Source organism: Populus trichocarpa, chromosome 8 (assembly GCF_000002775.5).
Source record: "Populus trichocarpa isolate Nisqually-1 chromosome 8, P.trichocarpa_v4.1, whole genome shotgun sequence".
Lineage (NCBI taxonomy): Eukaryota > Viridiplantae > Streptophyta > Magnoliopsida > Malpighiales > Salicaceae > Populus > Populus trichocarpa.
In genome coordinates, this window is record NC_037292.2 from 7730906 (window position 1) to 7751548 (window position 20643).

A 20643-nucleotide genomic window follows, 5' to 3' on the forward strand; every position below is an offset into this window, starting at 1 on the left:
AGATCACTTGCCGCTGACAATAATTTTACACGCATTTCAGCTCTGTATGCATATAAAAGGGTGCTGGTAATGCATAAGAACTAATTACCATATGAGGCCCTGCGAATTCTGCCGAGCAAGATGCATAATTCACACTCGTAAATATGTTAGTGCCCCTAGCCAATTCATTGGCAAATGCTGGGGTATAATTGCCAAAGGCCAAAAGTTCAGCTGCTCTGGCAAAATAACCAATTAGATAAAGGCATTGTAGTAGCATATTAATAAACATGAATAAATCTGAATTACAAAATAGCACTGTCATAATAGTGGAGACGAAAAGAAATACCTCCTCTTATAACAGAAGAGCAAGTACTTTAAACTTTATCTTTTTGTTCAATATTTCATATTTTTATTTTTATTTTCCTATAAATATAATTAATTGATTTCACTGAAGAATTTCTCCACCAAGATCACGAGAGAGGGGGCTTGATTCAACATATTATTGCATGTGAGTCAAGTTTAGGATTTCTTTCACAGCATTCATTATCCAGATTATAGTTATTAAACCTGATTTTAAATTTATTCAATTAAGAAATTGAATCCTGAGTCATACAAGTTAACCCCAATCAACAAACAAAAAAATATTTAAGATTTTAATATCATACATAAAAACACTTAAAAAAAATATATTCTGAAACAACACATGTAAATACAAGTTATAAAAAAAATGTTAAGTGTAATATAATTAATTCATATTAAAAGATTAATGTAGGTTGTAAAAAATAAATATTAAATATAACATATTTATCTTACAAGAAAAAATCCAAGAAACAATCTGTATTGAAATAGATTATATATAATTATTTCATACTGGAAAATTAAAAAAATAATCTATGTAAATATGATCTATAAAAAAAATATAAAAAAAATGTAAGATCAAGTGTTTATAAATTAATTTTATATTTTTTAAATTTATTAAAAAATAAAAAATAAAACCTCCCTTAACTTACGGCGGATAACCTGAATTTCAAGTTTATTTACGGGTCATTCAAATTTGACGAGTCCGATTATAAGCAAAAGTTTTTGTAATTTAAAATCTGCCAAGATCCTGGACTTTAAGTCAACCCATCGGCCGAACTAGGTGTTATTAGTATGATACGACTTGCTCGTTTTTTCCTGCTGGCATTGGCATTAATCCTCTCTATCCGCTACCTGGATAAACATATAACATCAGCATTTTCAAAGCCCTTCAAAACCCTCCATCCATGAATAAGAATAACGATGCACATTTAAGCAGAGGATGTCAACAAATTGCCTTCGAGATATTCTTTCATATTCGGAGAGATATTCTAATAGACGAAGCTAATTACCAAAAGAGACAAAAATTTATGGAGGAAAAAATGTGGCTTTCAACTAATGGGGCCACTGGCCATCATCATCACATGGCACTGATGGCCCTCATGCCCCAATCACTGCCTCACATGTACGTGCTGATTACTCTACACTCTCCTTTCATGGCACTCTAAACACTAAACAACCCCTCAAACACGTCCTTAAAAAGAGCCTCTTCCTCGCTAGTCACACCACAACTAGCTAGTTTAGTTACAATGTTTTCCTCTACTGGTTCTTTTTTTTCTCTGTTCTTCTTTAGTTTTCTTCTTGTTTTGCTCCTATCTTTCTATCAAGTAAACTCGTCTTCTACACCCACCAAAATTGGCAAAGGCTACCGTCTCATTTCCATCGAAGAGACCCCTGATGGAGGCATTGTAGGCATCCTCCAAGTCAAGCAAAATAACAAAATCTACGGTCCTGATATCCCCCTCTTGCAGCTCTATGTCAAGTGAGCTCTTTTACCGTTGTTTTCATGTTTGTCACGTCCAGGGCTCCCAGAGCACCTTACTCTAAAGACTAACGTTATTAAACTTGCGCAGGCATGAAACACAGGATCGTTTAAGGGTCCATATTACTGATGCAGAGAAGCAGAGATGGGAAGTGCCATACAATCTGTTACCAAGAGAGAAAGCACAAGCATTGAAGCAAACAATAGGGAGATCAAGAAAGAACCCAATAACTGTTCAGGAATACTCAGGCTCTGAGCTAATTTTTAGCTACATAGCAGACCCTTTTAGTTTTGCAGTGAAGAGAAAATCAAATGGGCAGACCCTTTTCAATTCAAGCTCTGACGGTTCAGGGTCATTTGGTGAAATGGTGTTTAAAGATCAGTACTTGGAGATATCAACACAGTTGCCTAAAGATGCTTCATTGTACGGTCTTGGAGAGAACACACAGCCGCATGGTATTAAGCTGTACCCTGGAGTTCCATACACCTTGTATACAACTGATATCTCCGCCATTAATCTTAATGCTGATCTATATGGGTCCCATCCGGTATACATGGATCTCAGGAAGGTGAAGGGCCAAGCTTATGCTCATGCTGTTCTGTTGTTGAACAGCAATGGCATGGATGTGTTCTATAGAGGGACTTCTTTGACATACAAGATTATTGGGGGTGTTTTTGACTTCTACTTCTTTTCTGGACCCAGTCCTCTTGCTGTTGTTGATCAGTACACCGCTTTAATTGGAAGACCAGCTCCAATGCCTTACTGGGCTTTTGGTATGATCCTATTCTCCACTCCTGTTCTCTTTGTTTCAATGCATCATCCTCCTTATCTGCTTATTTCCTTTTTAAGTTTTATTGATATAATAAGGTAGAGGTTCATATTTAAAAGGGAAAATATGGCCTCTAATGTTGACTGACTCGTGTGCTACTGATAGTAGGGTGTATGGTTTGGTCGATATATGTGCTGGTTGTGTGTCTCCGTGTTTATGGTCCTGTGATTGTTTTTATCCATTTTGTCTTCTTTTTGTGACTTGATAATGGAATTTACCTTTCCGGTAGCTTGTGTTCACCGTGGGAAGTCTAGAATACCAACATCCACGCGGCGTCGATGGACACTTGCGGATGTCGGTATCATTGAAAACTTATTTCGAACACAGGTGTTTACTGGCTCTCGGTGTAAATCGTGATGCCACTAATTTAGATGACATTATGCATATCTTGTTTGGAAATATTATAGTGAGCATGTTGTGTGTAAACATAGCTACAATTAGTTTAATTGCTTAAAAATAGATTTGCCAATCTCTATGATGATTTAGATATTTATTGTGAGATCTGTGATGCGGTTGTCTGTCGGTGTTGTGTTTTGAATGATTCTGACATCCTTAGGTTGAAAATACCTAAAAAGTATAATTTCATATTTTTTAAGTTAACAATCACTTTGAAACACACGTAATCCATAAGACCAAACAGCATCATTTGATTGGCGTGGCACGTGGAGAAAGATTGGTTGACGGTATGATTTGTCGATGTGCTGCGTAACATACGGATGGATGCTCGTGTTATTGCTGGATAGGGATGTTTAGTGTTTCTTTTTTTAATTTAGGTGGGTGGTGTTGGCCCAATAGCTGTTTTCCTCTATTGCGATTCTAAATGCTCTCACCTCTCGAATTTATTTCGTAATTCTCTGGAAACAACTTTTTTAGTCTAAATGATCTTTCTATCTTTTCTCGATCAGTAATTAAAACGATCTTTTCGCTCTTGGTCCGCGTTACGTATAAAGACAGGGTTATACCACACGGGTCTTGATTCTATATCTCACCGTTGAGATTTTCTGCTTTCTAGCTTAACTTTGCAAGCCAAAAATCTTGACACCACTGGACCCCAAAACGCGCTGCTACTATTCAATCCTTGCGCGTCATGCGGTCCTCCAAAAGCTTATCTTCCCCACATGAAGTGGAAAATCTTGATTCAGACTACAATCGTTATCACATTGCTGTGATAATTATATCGATGTGTCCCACATGAAGCTGATACCTTGACCAGCATTCCCGCAGCATCCATATGATGGACCTGTAGTTTGCACCCACCGATGCCATGTCCTGCTAGGGTGAGACACTGAGGCTGTCCTTAGGTGGTGCCGTGGTGGGGAATGTGGATTTTTCTCTTGTTTTTCCCTTCGCTGTTGAGACTGTTGTGTCGGTAGCTGACAGATCGAAACCTAAGAAAGGCATGGGATTTCTGTTTAGCTACGTTATCACAGGAGAATCTAAAATTACCACCATTGTAGAATTTTTCATGTTATTCTGTGGCTTTTAACCTGCACTCCTGCTTAACTTCCTAGGCCATTTTCCATCTTAAAATGACTCTCGAGAAGAGGATGGACATTTGATGAAAAGAATTATTGATATGCCGATGGAGTAGTTAATTGTTTTTAGAACAAGGATAGATGCCAATGGAGTAGTTAATTGTTTTTAGAACAAGGTTAGGCTGTAGTTTTATGGTGATGGCTCCACGAGTAAGGCTTGCCAGTATAGGGAGCCAAATCTCTCTTCTTAGGTTAAATGTGTGAAACCAATTTATCAAACTGGATACATTTGTTATGTTTAAGCTGCTGAATTTGCTTCATGTTGTAGCCGTCTTATGTTAAAGCATACTGTAGTTAAAGACAGACAGAAAAAATCTTGAATCACTAGTACATTAATGGAAAATGGTATATGATGATTGAAAAGCTTTTGGTTGTCAGTTTATCTTTATCTCTTGAACGATAGTAGTGTTGTGACTAGGATAGGTAACTATATCTTGAAGCTATTTCTTTTGTCTTTAAGGATTACAAAGGCAGAGCGTAAATACACCATTCGTTCAAGCATAGATCTTAGTGCTTCCTGATTTATTTATCATGCTTTTCTAGCTATTGAAGCTTCAATTCAATTTAGATTTCTTTTTGGTTGTTTAATACGTCTGCCTTCATATATCAAAAAATTCACAATGTAAACTGGGAAAAATCATTCTGCTAAACATGAGATTCTGATGCCAACAGGTTTCCACCAATGCAGATGGGGTTACCATAACCTGTCTGTGGTTGAAGATGTTGTCGAGAACTACAAAAAGGCTCAGATCCCACTTGATGTCATTTGGAATGATGACGATCACATGGATGGCCACAAGGACTTCACCCTCAACCTTGTCAACTATCCTCGTCCAAAACTTTTGGCTTTCCTAGAGAAGATACACAGCATTGGCATGAAGTATATTGTAATTATTGATCCTGGAATTGGTGTTAATTCTAGTTACGGTGTGTACCAAAGAGGCATTGCCAATGATGTATTTATCAAGTATGAGGGTGAGCCCTACTTAGCTCAAGTTTGGCCAGGAGCTGTCAACTTTCCTGACTTTCTCAATCCAAAAACAGTAGACTGGTGGGGTGATGAAGTTCGTCGGTTCCATGAACTTGTCCCTGTTGATGGTCTTTGGATTGACATGAATGAAGCTTCAAATTTTTGTTCTGGACTGTGCAAAATCCCAAAGGGCAAGCAGTGTCCAAGTGGAACTGGACCTGGTTGGGTCTGCTGCTTGGATTGCAAAAACATAACAAAAACAAGATGGGATGATCCACCTTACAAGATAAATGCTTCAGGATTGCAGGTTCCAATAGGGTACAAAACCATAGCAACCAGTGCTGTTCACTACAATGGTGTTTTGGAGTATGATGCTCATAGCCTCTATGGATTCTCTCAGGCCATTGCTACTCACAAGGCCCTGCAAGGTCTTGAAGGCAAGAGGCCATTTATATTATCACGCTCCACTTATGTTGGATCAGGCAAATATGCTGCTCACTGGACCGGTGATAATAAAGGCACTTGGGAGGATTTGAAATATTCCATTTCTACTATGATAAATTTTGGTATTTTTGGGGTACCAATGGTTGGTTCAGATATATGTGGGTTTTATCCTGCACCCACTGAAGAGCTTTGCAACAGGTGGATTGAGGTGGGCGCTTTCTATCCCTTCTCAAGGGATCATGCGAACTTCTATTCCCCAAGGCAGGAGCTTTATCAATGGGATTCAGTAGCTGAGTCTGCTAGAAATGCACTTGGTATGAGGTACAAGATTCTTCCATATCTCTACACACTGAGCTATGAGGCTCATACGACAGGAGCCCCAATTGCTAGACCACTTTTCTTCTCCTTCCCAGATTACACTGAGTGTTACGGGTTGAGCACCCAGTTCTTGCTCGGAAGTAGCCTCATGATATCTCCGGTGCTTGAGCAAGGGAAATCACAGGTTAAAGCACTCTTTCCTCCTGGTAGTTGGTACAACTTATTCGATATGACACAGGCCATTACATCGGAAGGAGGGCAGTATGTCACTCTTGATGCACCCTTGCATGTTGTTAATGTGCATTTGCATCAGAACACAATCCTACCCATGCAGCAGGGTGGAATGATCTCTAAGGAAGCCAGAATGACACCTTTTGCCCTTGTAGTGACCTTCCCTGCAGGGGCTAGTGATGGAAAAGCTGCTGGGAAACTTTTCCTTGATGACGACGAGCTCCCGGAAATGAAACTGGCAAGCGGATCGGCAACATATGTCGATTTCTATGCAACCTTAAGTCAAGGAACTGTGAAATTGTGGTCAGAAGTTCAGGAAAGCAAGTTTGCTTTAGATAAGGGTTGGAAAATCAGTAAGGTAGCAGTGTTGGGATTAGGTAGAAGCGGGGCACCATCAGCACTGGAGTTTGATGGGAAGCCGGTAACCGCTGCTTCAAACATCGAGTTGACCTCATTGGAGCAGAAATATCTTGAGGACCTCCAAGTTGGCAGTGAAAAGAAGAGTAGTGTGATGGTAGAAGTTAATGGCTTGGAAATTCCTGTTGGCAAAAACTTTGCCATGTCCTGGAAAATGGGGATCAGCGGTTGAGCTTTGAGAAGGCTCATTACTTCTATTTCAGATTATGTATTGAGATTGTTGATGCATTTGATGTTTGTTGTCAGGGTTCTTACGGAGAAGAGATGAGCTAAAATATGTTCATCCTTTTCTATCCAAAGCAATTAAAGAGTCTCTAGATTTCACTGCTTTCTTAATAAGCGCATTCTCATTGATATTGTAGTTTAAAATGCAGCTATGCAATGTCAAGTTCCTGGAGTAATTCTATAACATTATGAAGTATTCTTGTGCTATCATGTTCACTTGGTCATGCCTTCCTCTAGAAATAGGCGGGGGGGCAGATTCTGTGGATAGAATTTCAACCACGCAAAACTCTACATAGCCGTATCCTTCCGTTTGCACAAATTCTCGTTCAAGAGTATCTTGGGTATGCACAGAGGGGTAAAATGGAAATCTTCCTCGGATTCGGGGCATGAGCCCATGACCGGGATTAGAAAAATTACACCAAGTTTTACGTTTGCAGCAGGTCTGCAATGTGAGGCCTCTGAAGATTAACCTGTGAGTTTATGACTTCTAACTTCCAACTTCCAACTTCCAAGGGTTTAAATTGAGAGCGCGATCCAACGTTAACTTAGGCTTGTTGGTTTCTTAGATTCGTTAAATTTATTAGAAAACGGTACTGCCACTATCTTGGTGGGGGACTGCTTGCCGCGCTTCGTGCTCTGTAAGCATAGATTAGCCCATCCGTGAGAAATTCCAGATTATTATGCACTCGAAAAATTTAAGAAAATAAATCGTTGGTAAGAAGTCAAAATTCCCCATTTTAATTTTCAACATTCCTTTATTATTTTAATGGAGGAATAATAAATGGAGGCTGGTATGGAAATTAAGAGAGTGGGGGGGATGCATTGCCATCTATTATCATCTCTTGATATTTTTTTTACACTCTTAATACTTCATCCTCGAATCTTACTTCCTTAAAAAAAATTTATATTCCTGATTTCAACTTAATAGCAAACACAACTCTAATCTTAACAAGAATCAAATCCAAAGTCCTATCCCCCCCTGCTCCTCGGAAAAACACACCGGCCTCGCCATAACTTTCTCCGGCAACTCAAATGGCAAAACGACGTGATTACATCTCGTCTTCGTGTATCCATCTTTTTATTAAAAATGTAACTATGAAATAAATATTGATAGTATCACCTGAAAGCCATATAAAATATTGATAGACATCACTATCTCCATGGCAAAATGATACCATAAAAAATAAGATGAGAATTGTGATTTATTGTATTAAAAAAAAAGTCAGACAAAACCCTTTATGATAATGGTAGATAAGGGATGCCTAATGTAGGGCTTTTTCTATGAATAACTCAAACCATCGAGTTTAGCACCATCGTAAATCAATTGAAAAATGAGTCATGCGCCCAGCCAGGCATCTTGATAGAAGAGTTCGGCTATCGAAGGAATGTTAGCTTGTTCCAGCAAATAAGAGACATCTATTACAATCCAGTCAAAGAACACTGAAACCTTATTCTAAGAAATAAATGACAAAAAAAAGAAGAGGAAATCAAAGAAAATATCATTGCGTTCAAGGTTTTCCTTGCCAGCAAGAGATCAAGAGAGGGAGAGGGAAATATAAGATATATATCAAAAAACCACATAAAAAACAAAAAAAAATATATGTAACATTTATTTCATTGCATGTATAAGATACATATAAAAATTAAAAAATCAATGGAGTGGCTATTAAAAAAATAAAAATAACAAATAAAAAAAGCTATTGAGTTTAGAGGTGAATCTGCGTGCGACTTGCAACTAGCCTCAAGTTTATATTCCTTGTAATTAAAAAAAAAACATATAGACCACGCATCATCTAAAAATATGATGCATTGTCCATTTTTCTTCGTGATATATGAAATTCTTGGCAGTTATATCACCAGCGAAATTATTAAAAAAACTCGTTTTCTCACATATAAAAAATCTTCTAAACCTTCTAGGCTCAAAAATCATTTATAAACAAACAACTAATAACAAAATTTAATTTTAATTTTAAACTTTTAGATGTAAAAATTCAAATCAACATTTCTTTCGATTCCAGAAATAAAAAGATTTAATTTTCCTATCTATGAATTAATCACTACTACCCTAACACCTCTCCTCTCTTAAATTTTAGGTGGTAAAATTAGTCTTCAGCATGGTGGGTAATATGTTTGACTTTCTCCCCTCTGCTTTAATACTAACAACTATTTACTAGTCCAGAAAAAAGGGAAAAAAAAACAGTAAGTACCTCATACTAAATGCGGAGGATTGATGTAAAGCTACAATGTTGTGATGCTCAAATAAATACGATAAAAGAAAAAAAAAACTATTAGTAAAATTGTGAGAAATAAAATATTATCCTAGTTCTCACCTATAGAAATAACATTATTTTTGTTTTTTTTAGTAAAAATCGAGGCCAAAACCAAAACTAAGAAATCAGACTCATTTGGGAAGAGTATCTAACATATGACATCAAGCAATAACAAAGAAGATAAACCATCAAGCGAGAACTAGGAAGAGAATGGGTTCCTCTGACTTGTGAATGGTAAAAAGTAGCATCGTACATAGGTTGTCTTCCCGGCATGAATGGCGGAATGCAAACCTCCCTTGTGCTTGAGATTCGGAAAAAAATTGTAGTTGAAATGCTTTCCAAAACAGTCTCTGATGTCCTGTTATAGCGATAAGACAGGGTGGTTGTGTAATAAAGATGTCGATGGCGACTCAATCAAAGGTGAAACAGTAGAATGTCTAGCACGATTTCTTTTATCGGAACACAAGGATCTGCTTTATCCAAGAACTAAAGTTCATGTCTAGATTCGCGGGCATGCTATGCACCGCATGCCATTTTTTTTATTGGTAAAAAAAAATGATATGTAAAAAATACAAGCGTGTTTTAAAAATAAAATTAAAAAAATATAACTCAGGGCATAGCTCGGTAGAGAAATAAATGAAGAGCTTAAAAAATCATAAATAAAAAATTTCAAGATAATTCAGGGTATTTTGAAAATTCATAAAAATCATATAGAAGATGTATAAGAAAGAAAAGCCTCATCGTCGATAATATAGATGTTAAATTCATAATATACAAGGCAAGTACAAAAATAGAGTCTAATTTCAAATTATATCAATGATGAATAATAAAATTAAAAAAATATAAGTTTTAAAAAAAAAACCAAACAAACATGGATGAATCTTCTAAGTCTAAGTTAAGGTCTTAAATTCATCCAAGTCTAAGTTAAGGTCTTAAACTCACAACCCATTAAATCTTAAACTCGGATTGAATAAAAAAACTCAATTCTCAGCTGATTCCATATTGATTAGCTAGAGTATATTTGACGATGAACAATATATAAGAAGACCCAGGAAAACCTTGTTTATTTTTTAAATCAGTGAAAAATCCTATATAAATAAAATAAATAAAAACAACAGAGTCCAGATCTCTAATTTAACAGATGTTGCAAAACTTCAAAAAACATAACTTAAAGAAATGAAAAGGATTGGAAAGGAAAAACATGTGCAAAGCTTTCAAACCTAGGTTAATTTTTAAAATTAAAATCCATGAAATCATGGACTTGGGCATGGTTAAAAAGTTCAATTCCTAGCCAATCTATTGTCAAGTGATGGAATTGAAAAAAAAATATCAATTTAAAAAATTTACCAAATAAACAAAAATAGTAATAAAAAAGAATTAGAATGAAATTTGACAAGAAAAAAACTTAGGGTGGGCAAAATAAAAAAAAATAAAAATTTATCTTATATAAAATAAATAGCAATCAAGATGACGAGAACAAAATCTAAAAGATAGAAAATTAATGGATGATGAAATTAAAAAAAATATATAAATTGTTTTAAAAATAATATTTAAAACATTAAAGAATGGATCTGGAATAAAAATATTAATTTAAATAATTAGTCAAAAAACCCAACAAAGAACGACAAAAAAAAAACTTAAAATAACCAGGATCATTCTCAGGACCAGCAAAAAATCCACATAGAGCAACAAAATTTAAAAAAAATGGAACCTAGTCTCCAATTAAATAAGTGTTAAAGAATACAAAAATATCATAACCACTAGATATTAGAAACCAAGCAAACCCATTGCGAACTTCTTAAACTTTATATGATCTCTAAAACTCATAGCTGATGAAATCCAACATCTAAAAAGCTTGATTTTTAACCAATTTAATATCAAATAATAAAATCGTGAAACAAGAATATCAATTAAAAAAAACAGTTAAGAGTAAAAAAACAAAAAAAAAACGAGGATCAAACCTGACAATAAAAAAAAACCTAAGGAGGATGAAGTAAAAAAAAAATGATCATAGATATAACAAATAACAGTTAAAAAAATGATAACCAATTTTTAAAGATAAACAAAAGAAGAGATGAAATTGAAAATAAATTTTAATTTTATAGACTATTCAGAACAATAGAAATAGTGATCAAGAGTTATGGACTAGGTGTCAAGTTATAAAAATAAAAGGGTTCGTGCGAATATCAAGGTGGGTAAAGAAAAAGAAAGAAAAAAATTATTGCTTGTTGGCTACAAATCGGATGCGTATTTGGCGCACGCACCTCCCATCACGGAAGGGATTTTGAGCCCTTTCAAATACAACTAAGAAAGGCAGTGTTTGGTGATCAGATAGCCCCACACACACTGTCATAAAAGCATGGGAAATGCCTACTTGTCGGCACGTGCATGACATGTGTTAAGAAAGTTTTCCTTTTAAAAACAAATATTAAACTTTTATTAAAATATAAAAATGCCTCAGTGTTAAACATAAAAATAAAATAAAAAACATGATGAGAAGACCTGAACACCTATGAAGGATAGTTTTGTTAATTTTGAATCCATAAACAATTAAGTAATTTAACTTTGATAAAAAAAAAAACATGAAAACCCCAATCTTAAGCCATCTTCTTTTTGTTCCCGGTGGTGTATTTAAATAATTTGATTATTGAAAAAATTTTAAAAAACCAATCTACCCCTAAACATTTTGAAAATGGAAATGAATTACAGTAAAAAAAGATCAATATGATCTTAAATCATAGTTTTTTTTTTTTATCTAGAGACACAATTGTCAAGAGACCACTCCTCCATCGAATAGTATTTATTGGTTTGCGTTACACTACATATTAAATAAAAAGATTTTGCTAACATGAAAAAATATTTAAGCGTTGTTAATGTTTTATATAGTGAAAAAAATAAATAAACCATGTGGAGATTAATTTGGCGTGACCCAGACAACTTAGCAAGTCAAAAAACAATTAGAAGACCGGTAAAAGCACAACTCTACTCGAAATAAATACCTAATATGAATTTTTTATATAAATACTAAGACGACAACATAGTAGATCGATTCGGGTCAACTCGGGTTAACCTGTCAATCTGCATGCTAGGTTATAAGACTATGATAACCTCATAGAAATCATATCAAAGCAAATTATGAATCATAGTTTTCAGTCGAGTCAATGTCAAATGATGAAATTAAAAAAAAACAACAAAAAAAAAAAACTTGGGTTAACTCTAGTTAACCTGTCAAATCCACTTATTGGATATTGAGACAAAGATAAATCAATAAAAAGTAAATTAAGATAAATTATAAAACTCAATTTCCAATCAACCTAGTATTGAAAGATGAAATTAAAAAAAATCAATTAAAAAAAGAACACCAAAAACTAACTCGAGTTAATTTGATAAACTTGTCAACTGGGTCATGAGATGAGAATGAGAATAACTCCACAGAGAGCAAATTAAATCACGAAGCTTAATTCCCCAATCAATTTAATGTTTTTCATGATGAAATTGAGAGAGAGAGAAAAATCAATTAAGAAAAAAATTTTGAGTCAACCCAATTAACTTGTCAAAATTTTAGTATAGATCATGAAACTGAGATAATCTCATAAAAAAATTAAAAAAATCATGAAGTTTAATTTACAACAAACTTAATGATTAACGATTATACTGAAATAAAAAAAAACATAGATTGTAAAAAAAAAAAAAGCCAAATACAAAAATAAAACTATTATAATGAATAATGTTTTGTGATGAGAGATACATTAAATGTCTTTTCGAGAGTGTGGTAAATGTTGTTTTTCAAAATATTTTTCTCTTGAAAATATATTAAATTATTTTAAAAAAAAATTTAATATCAGCACATCAAAACAATAAAAAATATTAAAAAATAATAATTTGAAACTAGAAAAAAAATTCGATGATTTTTCAAAACATGTTTAGATAGAAACAGAACGTAAAAACCCCTTTTATATATATATATTTTGTTTTTCCCCTTATTTTTTTAAACATGTGATTTACATGACTTTAAAACTTTGTATGCCTATAAATGGAAATAAAGCAAACAATACGCTGTCATTTTTCGATATTTTTCTCGCGTATAGCATCTGTACGATTCCAACAAAGAGGAAAAAAAAAAAAGGGTTTGTACTTTGCATAAGATTTTCACGGGATTTCAATGTTTTTCACTTGGGTTATTGTATAGGAATATCTCAGCCAGCGTGAACTTGAAAAGACTATTGCAGTGTCGTCGCACAAAAAGATTCTTTACACACAAATATTATTTAAATATAAAAAGATATACTGTATTTCATATTTGCTATCGTGAATGATAAATGCGGAGAGTGCTAATTTACAAAGGAGATCAAGTCTCCGGATCCCATACACGGTGAAAAACACTCCCCGATCCCTTTTTTTTATCTCGGAACTTATTTTTAAAGTTTTAGTAGCAGTCTTAAAATCTTGAGAATTTTCAGCGCTGTCTATGGCATTTGATAATTGGAGTTCCACTAACTGACTGGGAAATCTGAACCCATAATTTTCTGCCTGGAAAGCATTAAAAAAAATACGAGGGAGGAGATATATTTGGAAGAAAAAAAAAAACTTTACATAATTTCCTGTCCACATCTCTGTGCTGTCGGCTTATTACAGCGATGGGAAGGACTCAGTTACACATCATAACTTCCATTTTTTACACATCAACACACAAACAGAGAAAGTAAGGCAAAAAACAGAAAAGGTACTCCTAGATACAACTTATTTCTATGTGGCCCCTCATCATCACCATTAATGGCCCAACAGCTGGCTCACACTTGTCCAAGGTGACACGTGTCGATCTCTCCTTCAGGATAAGACCGAGAAAATGGTCGTTTTGGCGGGAAAATGAAGTCAATGGGCTCCACGCCGGTGCCATGGCGGGAAACGGAAGCTACCTTCCATGGTCCACACATCCTCTCTTGCGTGACACACTTGTCTTCTTCTCCACACACAGGCCAATTTAATGCTCGGATCATACATATGATGTGTCAATAAATCCTTATGCATGCATGTATGTATGTCATGTCATATTGGGTCATGCCTTGCATGTTAATTTATATATTTGTTATATTTTTTACTTAAAAAAATACGCGTGCTTGATATTACGTTGGGGGATACTTTTTAAAAAGGTTTTTTATTTAAAAATATATTAAAGTAATTGTTTTTTTTGTTTTTTTATATTAATACATTAAATCATAGAGAATATTAAAAAAAATTATAAATTTAATGATTTTTTAATGATAAATATAATTTTTTATCCATTACTCGACTAATATGATAGATTTGAACTTGAAATTCTTTAAAATTTTAGCAATTTAAAATTATAAATAGATTTACCAGTGTTGTTTTTAGATGTTTCGAATAAAACATGAGTTAAAATCAAAGTTTTTTGACCAATAAACTCTCAACCTAATTTTTCCGCAACCTTTCAGTCGCCCGAAACTAGACAGCGGCCGACTCGTACTTTCTGAGCGATAACACGAAAAGTCGAAAACCCATACATTTTAACCAGATTTTCCACCTCTTGCACGCCCACCGAGAGGACTTGTTTTTTAGTCGAGCAAGATTTTTCAGTGATTGGTGTTGCGGTGTTGCTACTTATACTGGTTGGTCGGGGAGTGGGACAAGGTCCCAGTACTGTTTTGTTTAGCTGATGGAGTACGGGCCGTTTGATTTGACCATTGCTATTCCCCATGTGGACATTAACACGTTCGTGATGCGTGCTCCTCTGAAAATTATGTCTCTTTTAATTAATTATTAATTAATTAAATTTAAAAAATACCAGTTGTTTCCAATGCTACGTACAAGAATACTCGGCCCTGTCAACCCGACGACCTTGCAAAGAAATAAGAATATTATTCTTTTCTTCTTCTTGCTTTGACTCTTTCAAAATTTTTCAAAATTCGGATTAATACTTAATCGTTCATAAATAAAAATATTAGCTTGCTTTATATTTTATATGAACGAGACGTATACTGGCATCCTTCAAAGAATCCGGTATTATGTATGAAGTTCATGTAGAGTCAATTTAAATTGGACGTTACGGTTAGTAGTGATTATTGAATAAATTTTATAATCGGCAGGTAAATAGAAGCGCGGAGTAACCGATTAACTTTATGAAGAGTTTGTTTTTATATTTTAAAAATGTTTATAAAAAATATTTATTTTTATTTTAAATTAATATATGTTAATATCATATCATATTCGGATATAAAAAATAAAATATAATTATTTTAATATATTTTTAAATAAAAATTATTTTAAAAAGTAAATCTTGCTAGTGAATGATTGACGTGGAAATTAAAGACATTTTCTCTCTCTTTTTATTCAATGAAGAGATGTTTTTTCTGTGCAAGTCAATCATTAATTAATTAATTAACAAGCACCAAAAGGAGTCACTAAAACACTATAGCACACATCACTACCCACACATAAACAGTTTAATTATGCTTTCCGCAAACAGGTGAAAATAGTAAAATAAAATTAGCCATGTTACTGCAATAAATAATTAATACGAAAACAGAAAAAATGAATAAAATACAGAGGACACCTAGACCGCCGGACAACAACGTATGGAATAAATCACATATAATGTTGCCACTAAAAACTGAACTTCTTCAATGGCATAGTGCCCCGTTTGTTTGTGGCTTCTTAGTTTTTTTCATTTTAAAAAAACTTATCAGTGGAAGTCCTTTCTCACTCGAATAAACAAATCATGGTCCAACTATCGGGATAAAAAAATCACAATAAGAAATTGCACAAAAAGTAACACTTAATTTATTTCATGCGTTATTAAAGAATGTTTCTCCGATAGCAATTAAATTTAATAATATTGTTTCTCATGAGATCTTGGGGTGTTTACTTCAAATATATTAAAATAATATTTTTTATTTTTTAAAAAATTATTTTAATATCAACATATTAAAATAATCTGAAAATACTAAGAAATTATTAATTTAAAATAAAAAAATAAACTTTTTTGAAATTTTTTAAAAACATAAAAACAAACTAAATTTATAAAGTTGCAGGTCTATTCAGGAAGCTCGTGCATAAGGGAGTCGATTTTGTTTTACATAAGGTGTTCAAAGAATTGATAGATAAAATGTGCTATGCTGTATTTGATTGCACACATGAACTCGACAGAGAGATCATTCAGACAACAACTTCTTCTAGTAAAATTAATTACAGCTCCAGTGAGTCAGTGACTCCCAATTAAAGTCAGCAACCGGCCACTCGATGGGCCCACTTAATGGCCACATTTATTTATTTTTACTTGACTAGGAAATATTACCCTTCTTCATCAACTCAATATTCGGTGGACATTTCAATTAAACAAAATATTACCCGAACCCAACTCAGCAACAGCTCCATTCCCTTATTGTCCCCGTCCCTTCCTTTATTTTCAATTTTTTCCCTCTGATTTCTCACAAAATCTTAAAAAAATAATAAATTATTTTTTATAAACAGCAACAAAGAGGTTTTTTGTAAAATTCGTGTAAAGTTCTCTCCACGCATCAATCTTTCACTTTCTTGCACCTCTGTGAAAAACAATGAAAAAGAATATTTTTAAAAAAGTAAAAATAAATGAAATTAATAATTTTCATGCACTAAAAAGTGATCACATTTCTTTTTTATACTCTCTCTCTGAAGTTTTTATTTGAAAAATTTATATATTTTTAAACATGGAAAAAGATTTATGTATTTTTTTTAAAAAAACTAGAAGTTATTCTTGTCATACATGAATGTTTCGCTTCTATGTATTTTTATGATTTCACCTGATAAAGTTGAGAAAATTCCAAAGAAATAAAAGAAATCCAAACAAACCTTTCCATTTTTTCCGTATCCCTAATAAAATTGTGAGTGTTGAAAGCCTAAGCACATACAATTTTGTTTTTTATTTTTTTGTGTGGATAAAAATAGATACCAATTTAGAATAAAATCACCATTACAAAAGGTGAAAATAATTATGGAAAACATAGTCCACATCAAACATAATTGCACCCTCAACAACTTTTTATTTATTTATTTTTAGAATCACATTAATTGACAGTGCAAAAAGGGAAAGAAGTATTCCTTCCCACTTTCAAAGATTTGGCCAATAAAGTCTCGACGCCACTACATTATCCTACAAATCCTCCCCCGAGATTGCCTCTCGATTATTAATTAATATAGAAATGTACAAAGGAAACCAGTCAAATGAATAAAGTATTCCTGTTAAAAACCAATACTCCTAAGAAAGACTTCAAGGCGGTACCGTTTAGGACCGGGAGCAAGACTTTTTAAGGCATCAACTGCAAGTTATTTACAGCTATAACCCCCACACATTTCGATTAAATGTGTGCATGGCAGTATAAGATATTTTTATATAAATATTTTTTAATTAAAGATATATTAAAATAATACTATATTCTTAACATTAACATATAAAAATTATTAATTTAATAATTTTTCATCTAAAAACTATTAAGAAAGACACTCACTTAACTATCCCTCGAATACGCTTTCGCGGCGCTTCGTTCCCCAAAAAGCGGCCATTAACTAGTCACGCACATCCACATACGAACTCTGATAGCGCGTATACTCAACATTCCATGTAAAACGCATTGATATTAACCCCACCTACCGTTTTCAAACCAATAATCACCTCAGCATCCTACACGTGTTGACTCAAAACTCATGTGAAAACAAAATTTTAACTGGCACGGCATGATAGACATGACATTGTTGAGTAGATGATGGTCATGCATGATAGATATCATGCCAGGTCAGTATTTATCAGCTACAACTTACTTTCCTTGGTAGTATTAATTAATTCTTAACAGTAACTTAAATTTCTCTCTTTTTATAAATACGTTTGCACCGTCTCTCTTTTTTGACCGCATGGAGAAAAGTGAAATTGTGAATGGCCTAGAATAGAGAACAGGGCAGAGAGAGAGAGAGAGACCAGTAGTGGAAGAGAAGACAGAGACACAGTCACCAAGGTAGTACTATCACTTGTTAGATTTTTATTTTTTTATTCAAGTTTTTATGGAGATTTGCGTTATGGAGTTAAGGTCTGGTTAAGGTCTTTATGATAGTATCTTTCAAAAAAAAACCTGAAACCTTAAATATTTTTTTTAAAGTATTTTAACAGATGATGTTTTGTCATGTTATGGAGTGAGCATTGTGTCCATAGATTTGTAATCCTTTTTAATCTTTTTTTTTTGTATTACCCTCGTGGGCTTGTTTATCATTTGGTGCTTATTCTCCTAGTATATATCTGTAGCAATATCTCATTTATTTGTTCTTTTCTTTTGGCTAAACTAAGGGAGCGGGGAAGAACCCTAGAGAGAGGTTTCTCTGTTTTGAGGAGTGGATTTATGTCGGCTGAGTTTGATTTGGCTTTGGTTGGGGTGCAATTGAAGCTCTGGATATTATCTTTGATTGCAAAAACTTTCGTTGTTGCTTCTTGCTGTTGTTTACTCTGCTATATGCTTCTCTGCTGTTTACAACAGAGGTTGAATCTGGTGTACTCGGCAATTTCGATGCCTTTGAGACCAAAAAGGTATGTTTTTTTTCCTTTTTTATTAACCTGTGACATGTTTTTTTGGGATCTTTGGATGTTTTTGGTCAGTTTCTGAAATGGGTTTGTTGGGTTTTCTCGTTTTTGCAGGACTTGTTCTTTTGGGGCTTTCTTCTATCTTTTCCTGTTCTTGAGAGGGGCTCTCACTTGATAATCAAATAAACTTTCTCTGCTTTAGTTTCTTCTGATTTGTTCCTTCCTTTATCATTCACAAAGTTCTCTGTGTATCTCACTTTGAAGGGTTTTGAAGAGTGTCTCCATCGTTTATAATTCCAGAACCAAAAAGGCAACCTTTTCTTCCCATAAAATCCTGCCAAAAATACAACGATTCAAATCCAGTCTTGTCCCAGGAGTCTAAATAGAGTCCAAAATGAGAAAAATCCGTGTCATCTGTAATGATCCATATGCCACCGAAACTGATTCGAGCGATGACGAATCTGATAAAAGATCCTTAAAAAAACGTTTCGTGCGAGAAATCAATATTCCTCTTGCTGTTTCTCCCCAGCCGAAAGCCCTTGAGCCTGAGAGCTCCTGTCAAGACAGTAATAATAGCGCTAAACCCCCCAGTAAGAGGAGAAGGGTTTTGCCTAAAACCCCAACATCAACAACCGAAGAAAAGAAACTAGCACCGAAGAAACCTGTTGGTGTCAGGCAAAGGAAATGGGGTAAATGGGCAGCTGAGATTAGGAATCCAGTGACCAAAGTGAGGACTTGGTTGGGTACTTTCAATACTCTCGAAGAAGCTGCGCAAGCCTACGAGGCGAAGAAGCAGGAGTATGAGGCTCTTGCTTTGACTATGGCTGCCTCTGAGAAAAGCCAAATCATGTCATCATCTGCTGGTGTCTTACAATCTCATTCTCACAGTAGCAGCAAAAATGAAGGCAGTTCTGCTTCCGATGAAACTGATGATAGCGTAGTTTCGCATACTTCCCCAGCTTCTGTTCTTGAACTTGACACTTCTGTGGTGTCAAATGTCACTGGTGATTGTGGTCTTTTGATTAAAGATGAAGATATTTGTGCCTCTGTTGCGGATCTTGATATACCTGATCTGGCTTTTATGACCGATCCTTTGGCTTCTTGTCCGTTTGATCATGATCTTAACCTTGGACAGGAGGTCGGGAATCTTATTGATGAGTTTGGTCGATTCTATGATGATTACTGTGGCATTGTTGATCTTGATATCTGCGGGCTAAATAGTGATGAACCAAGCGATCTTCCTGATTATGATTTCGAGTTTGGCAACGAGGAGTTTTCTTATTTGGATGATCATCAACAGAAACCCCTCAACATTGCATGCCTATAAGTTTTGCAGCTAGGATTTTAGTAATAGTAAAATTATCATTATTATTATGATTTATCAGTTTACTTTTGAGTTATATTACAGCGACTAGAGATCTCAGGAGGACTACTTTAACATAGGCCCTTGAGAATGTTTTTGCAAGTGAGTTCTGTTTTTATGTTTTGTTGAGAGATAGGGAGGAGTGAGCACATTTTACTGCGCAAGTATTCTTTGGGTTTTCCTGTGCTAATAGAGCCGTCCAAGGAATTCTTCAGTTTCTTGAATTGTTTTCAACGTTACTGGGTTTTTTGAGTTTTAGCTCATTCCTCACATCGTCTATGTTATAGCAATGAAATCGAACTTTTGAGATTTTCTGCTTGTCTTAAGTTTGTTTATTTTTGTTGCATTTCTTGCCATATTTAATTAAGCTGCGTCTTAATTTTATTGACGATGGGCACATCTCAATTTGTTTGTGGTCATGAAAGCCTGTGAATCCTTCTCAGGTCGTTTCGCATTCGGGATCTTCTCTGCGGGATTGGAAAATTATAGTATTCTCATGTTTTTATACTCGACAAGCGATGTTCTATTGGAATGATATTTTTTATAAATATTTTAGAATGATTTTTATAATTTAATTTTTTCAATACAAATGTAGGAATGCTTTTATTTTTATTTAGCTGTCTTGTTAGAACTGTAAAATATTTCTTTCTTTCTTCACCCCC

The 20643-nt window shown here is 34.2% G+C and overlaps 2 protein-coding genes across 2 annotated transcripts; both read left to right on the forward strand.

The window, feature by feature from the left end:
• Positions 1–1499: 1499 nt before the first annotated feature.
• Positions 1500–6999, forward strand: LOC7488355 (alpha-xylosidase 1). Its single transcript, XM_024607402.2, has 3 exons — positions 1500–1819; positions 1911–2593; positions 4857–6999. The coding sequence occupies exons 1-3, from the start codon at positions 1587–1589 to the stop codon at positions 6734–6736; spliced, it is 2796 nt and encodes a 931-aa protein (XP_024463170.2). The 5' UTR covers positions 1500–1586; the 3' UTR covers positions 6737–6999.
• A 10906-nt stretch (positions 7000–17905) lies between these two features.
• On the forward strand, positions 17906–20293 carry LOC7483950 (ethylene-responsive transcription factor ERF119). The gene is made up of 3 exons (XM_024607595.2): positions 17906–18061; positions 18388–18624; positions 18733–20293. Exon 3 carries the CDS (start codon positions 19013–19015, stop codon positions 19943–19945), a length of 933 nt encoding a protein of 310 aa, XP_024463363.1. The 5' UTR covers positions 17906–18061; positions 18388–18624; positions 18733–19012; the 3' UTR covers positions 19946–20293.
• The last annotated feature ends 350 nt before the right edge of the window (positions 20294–20643 follow it).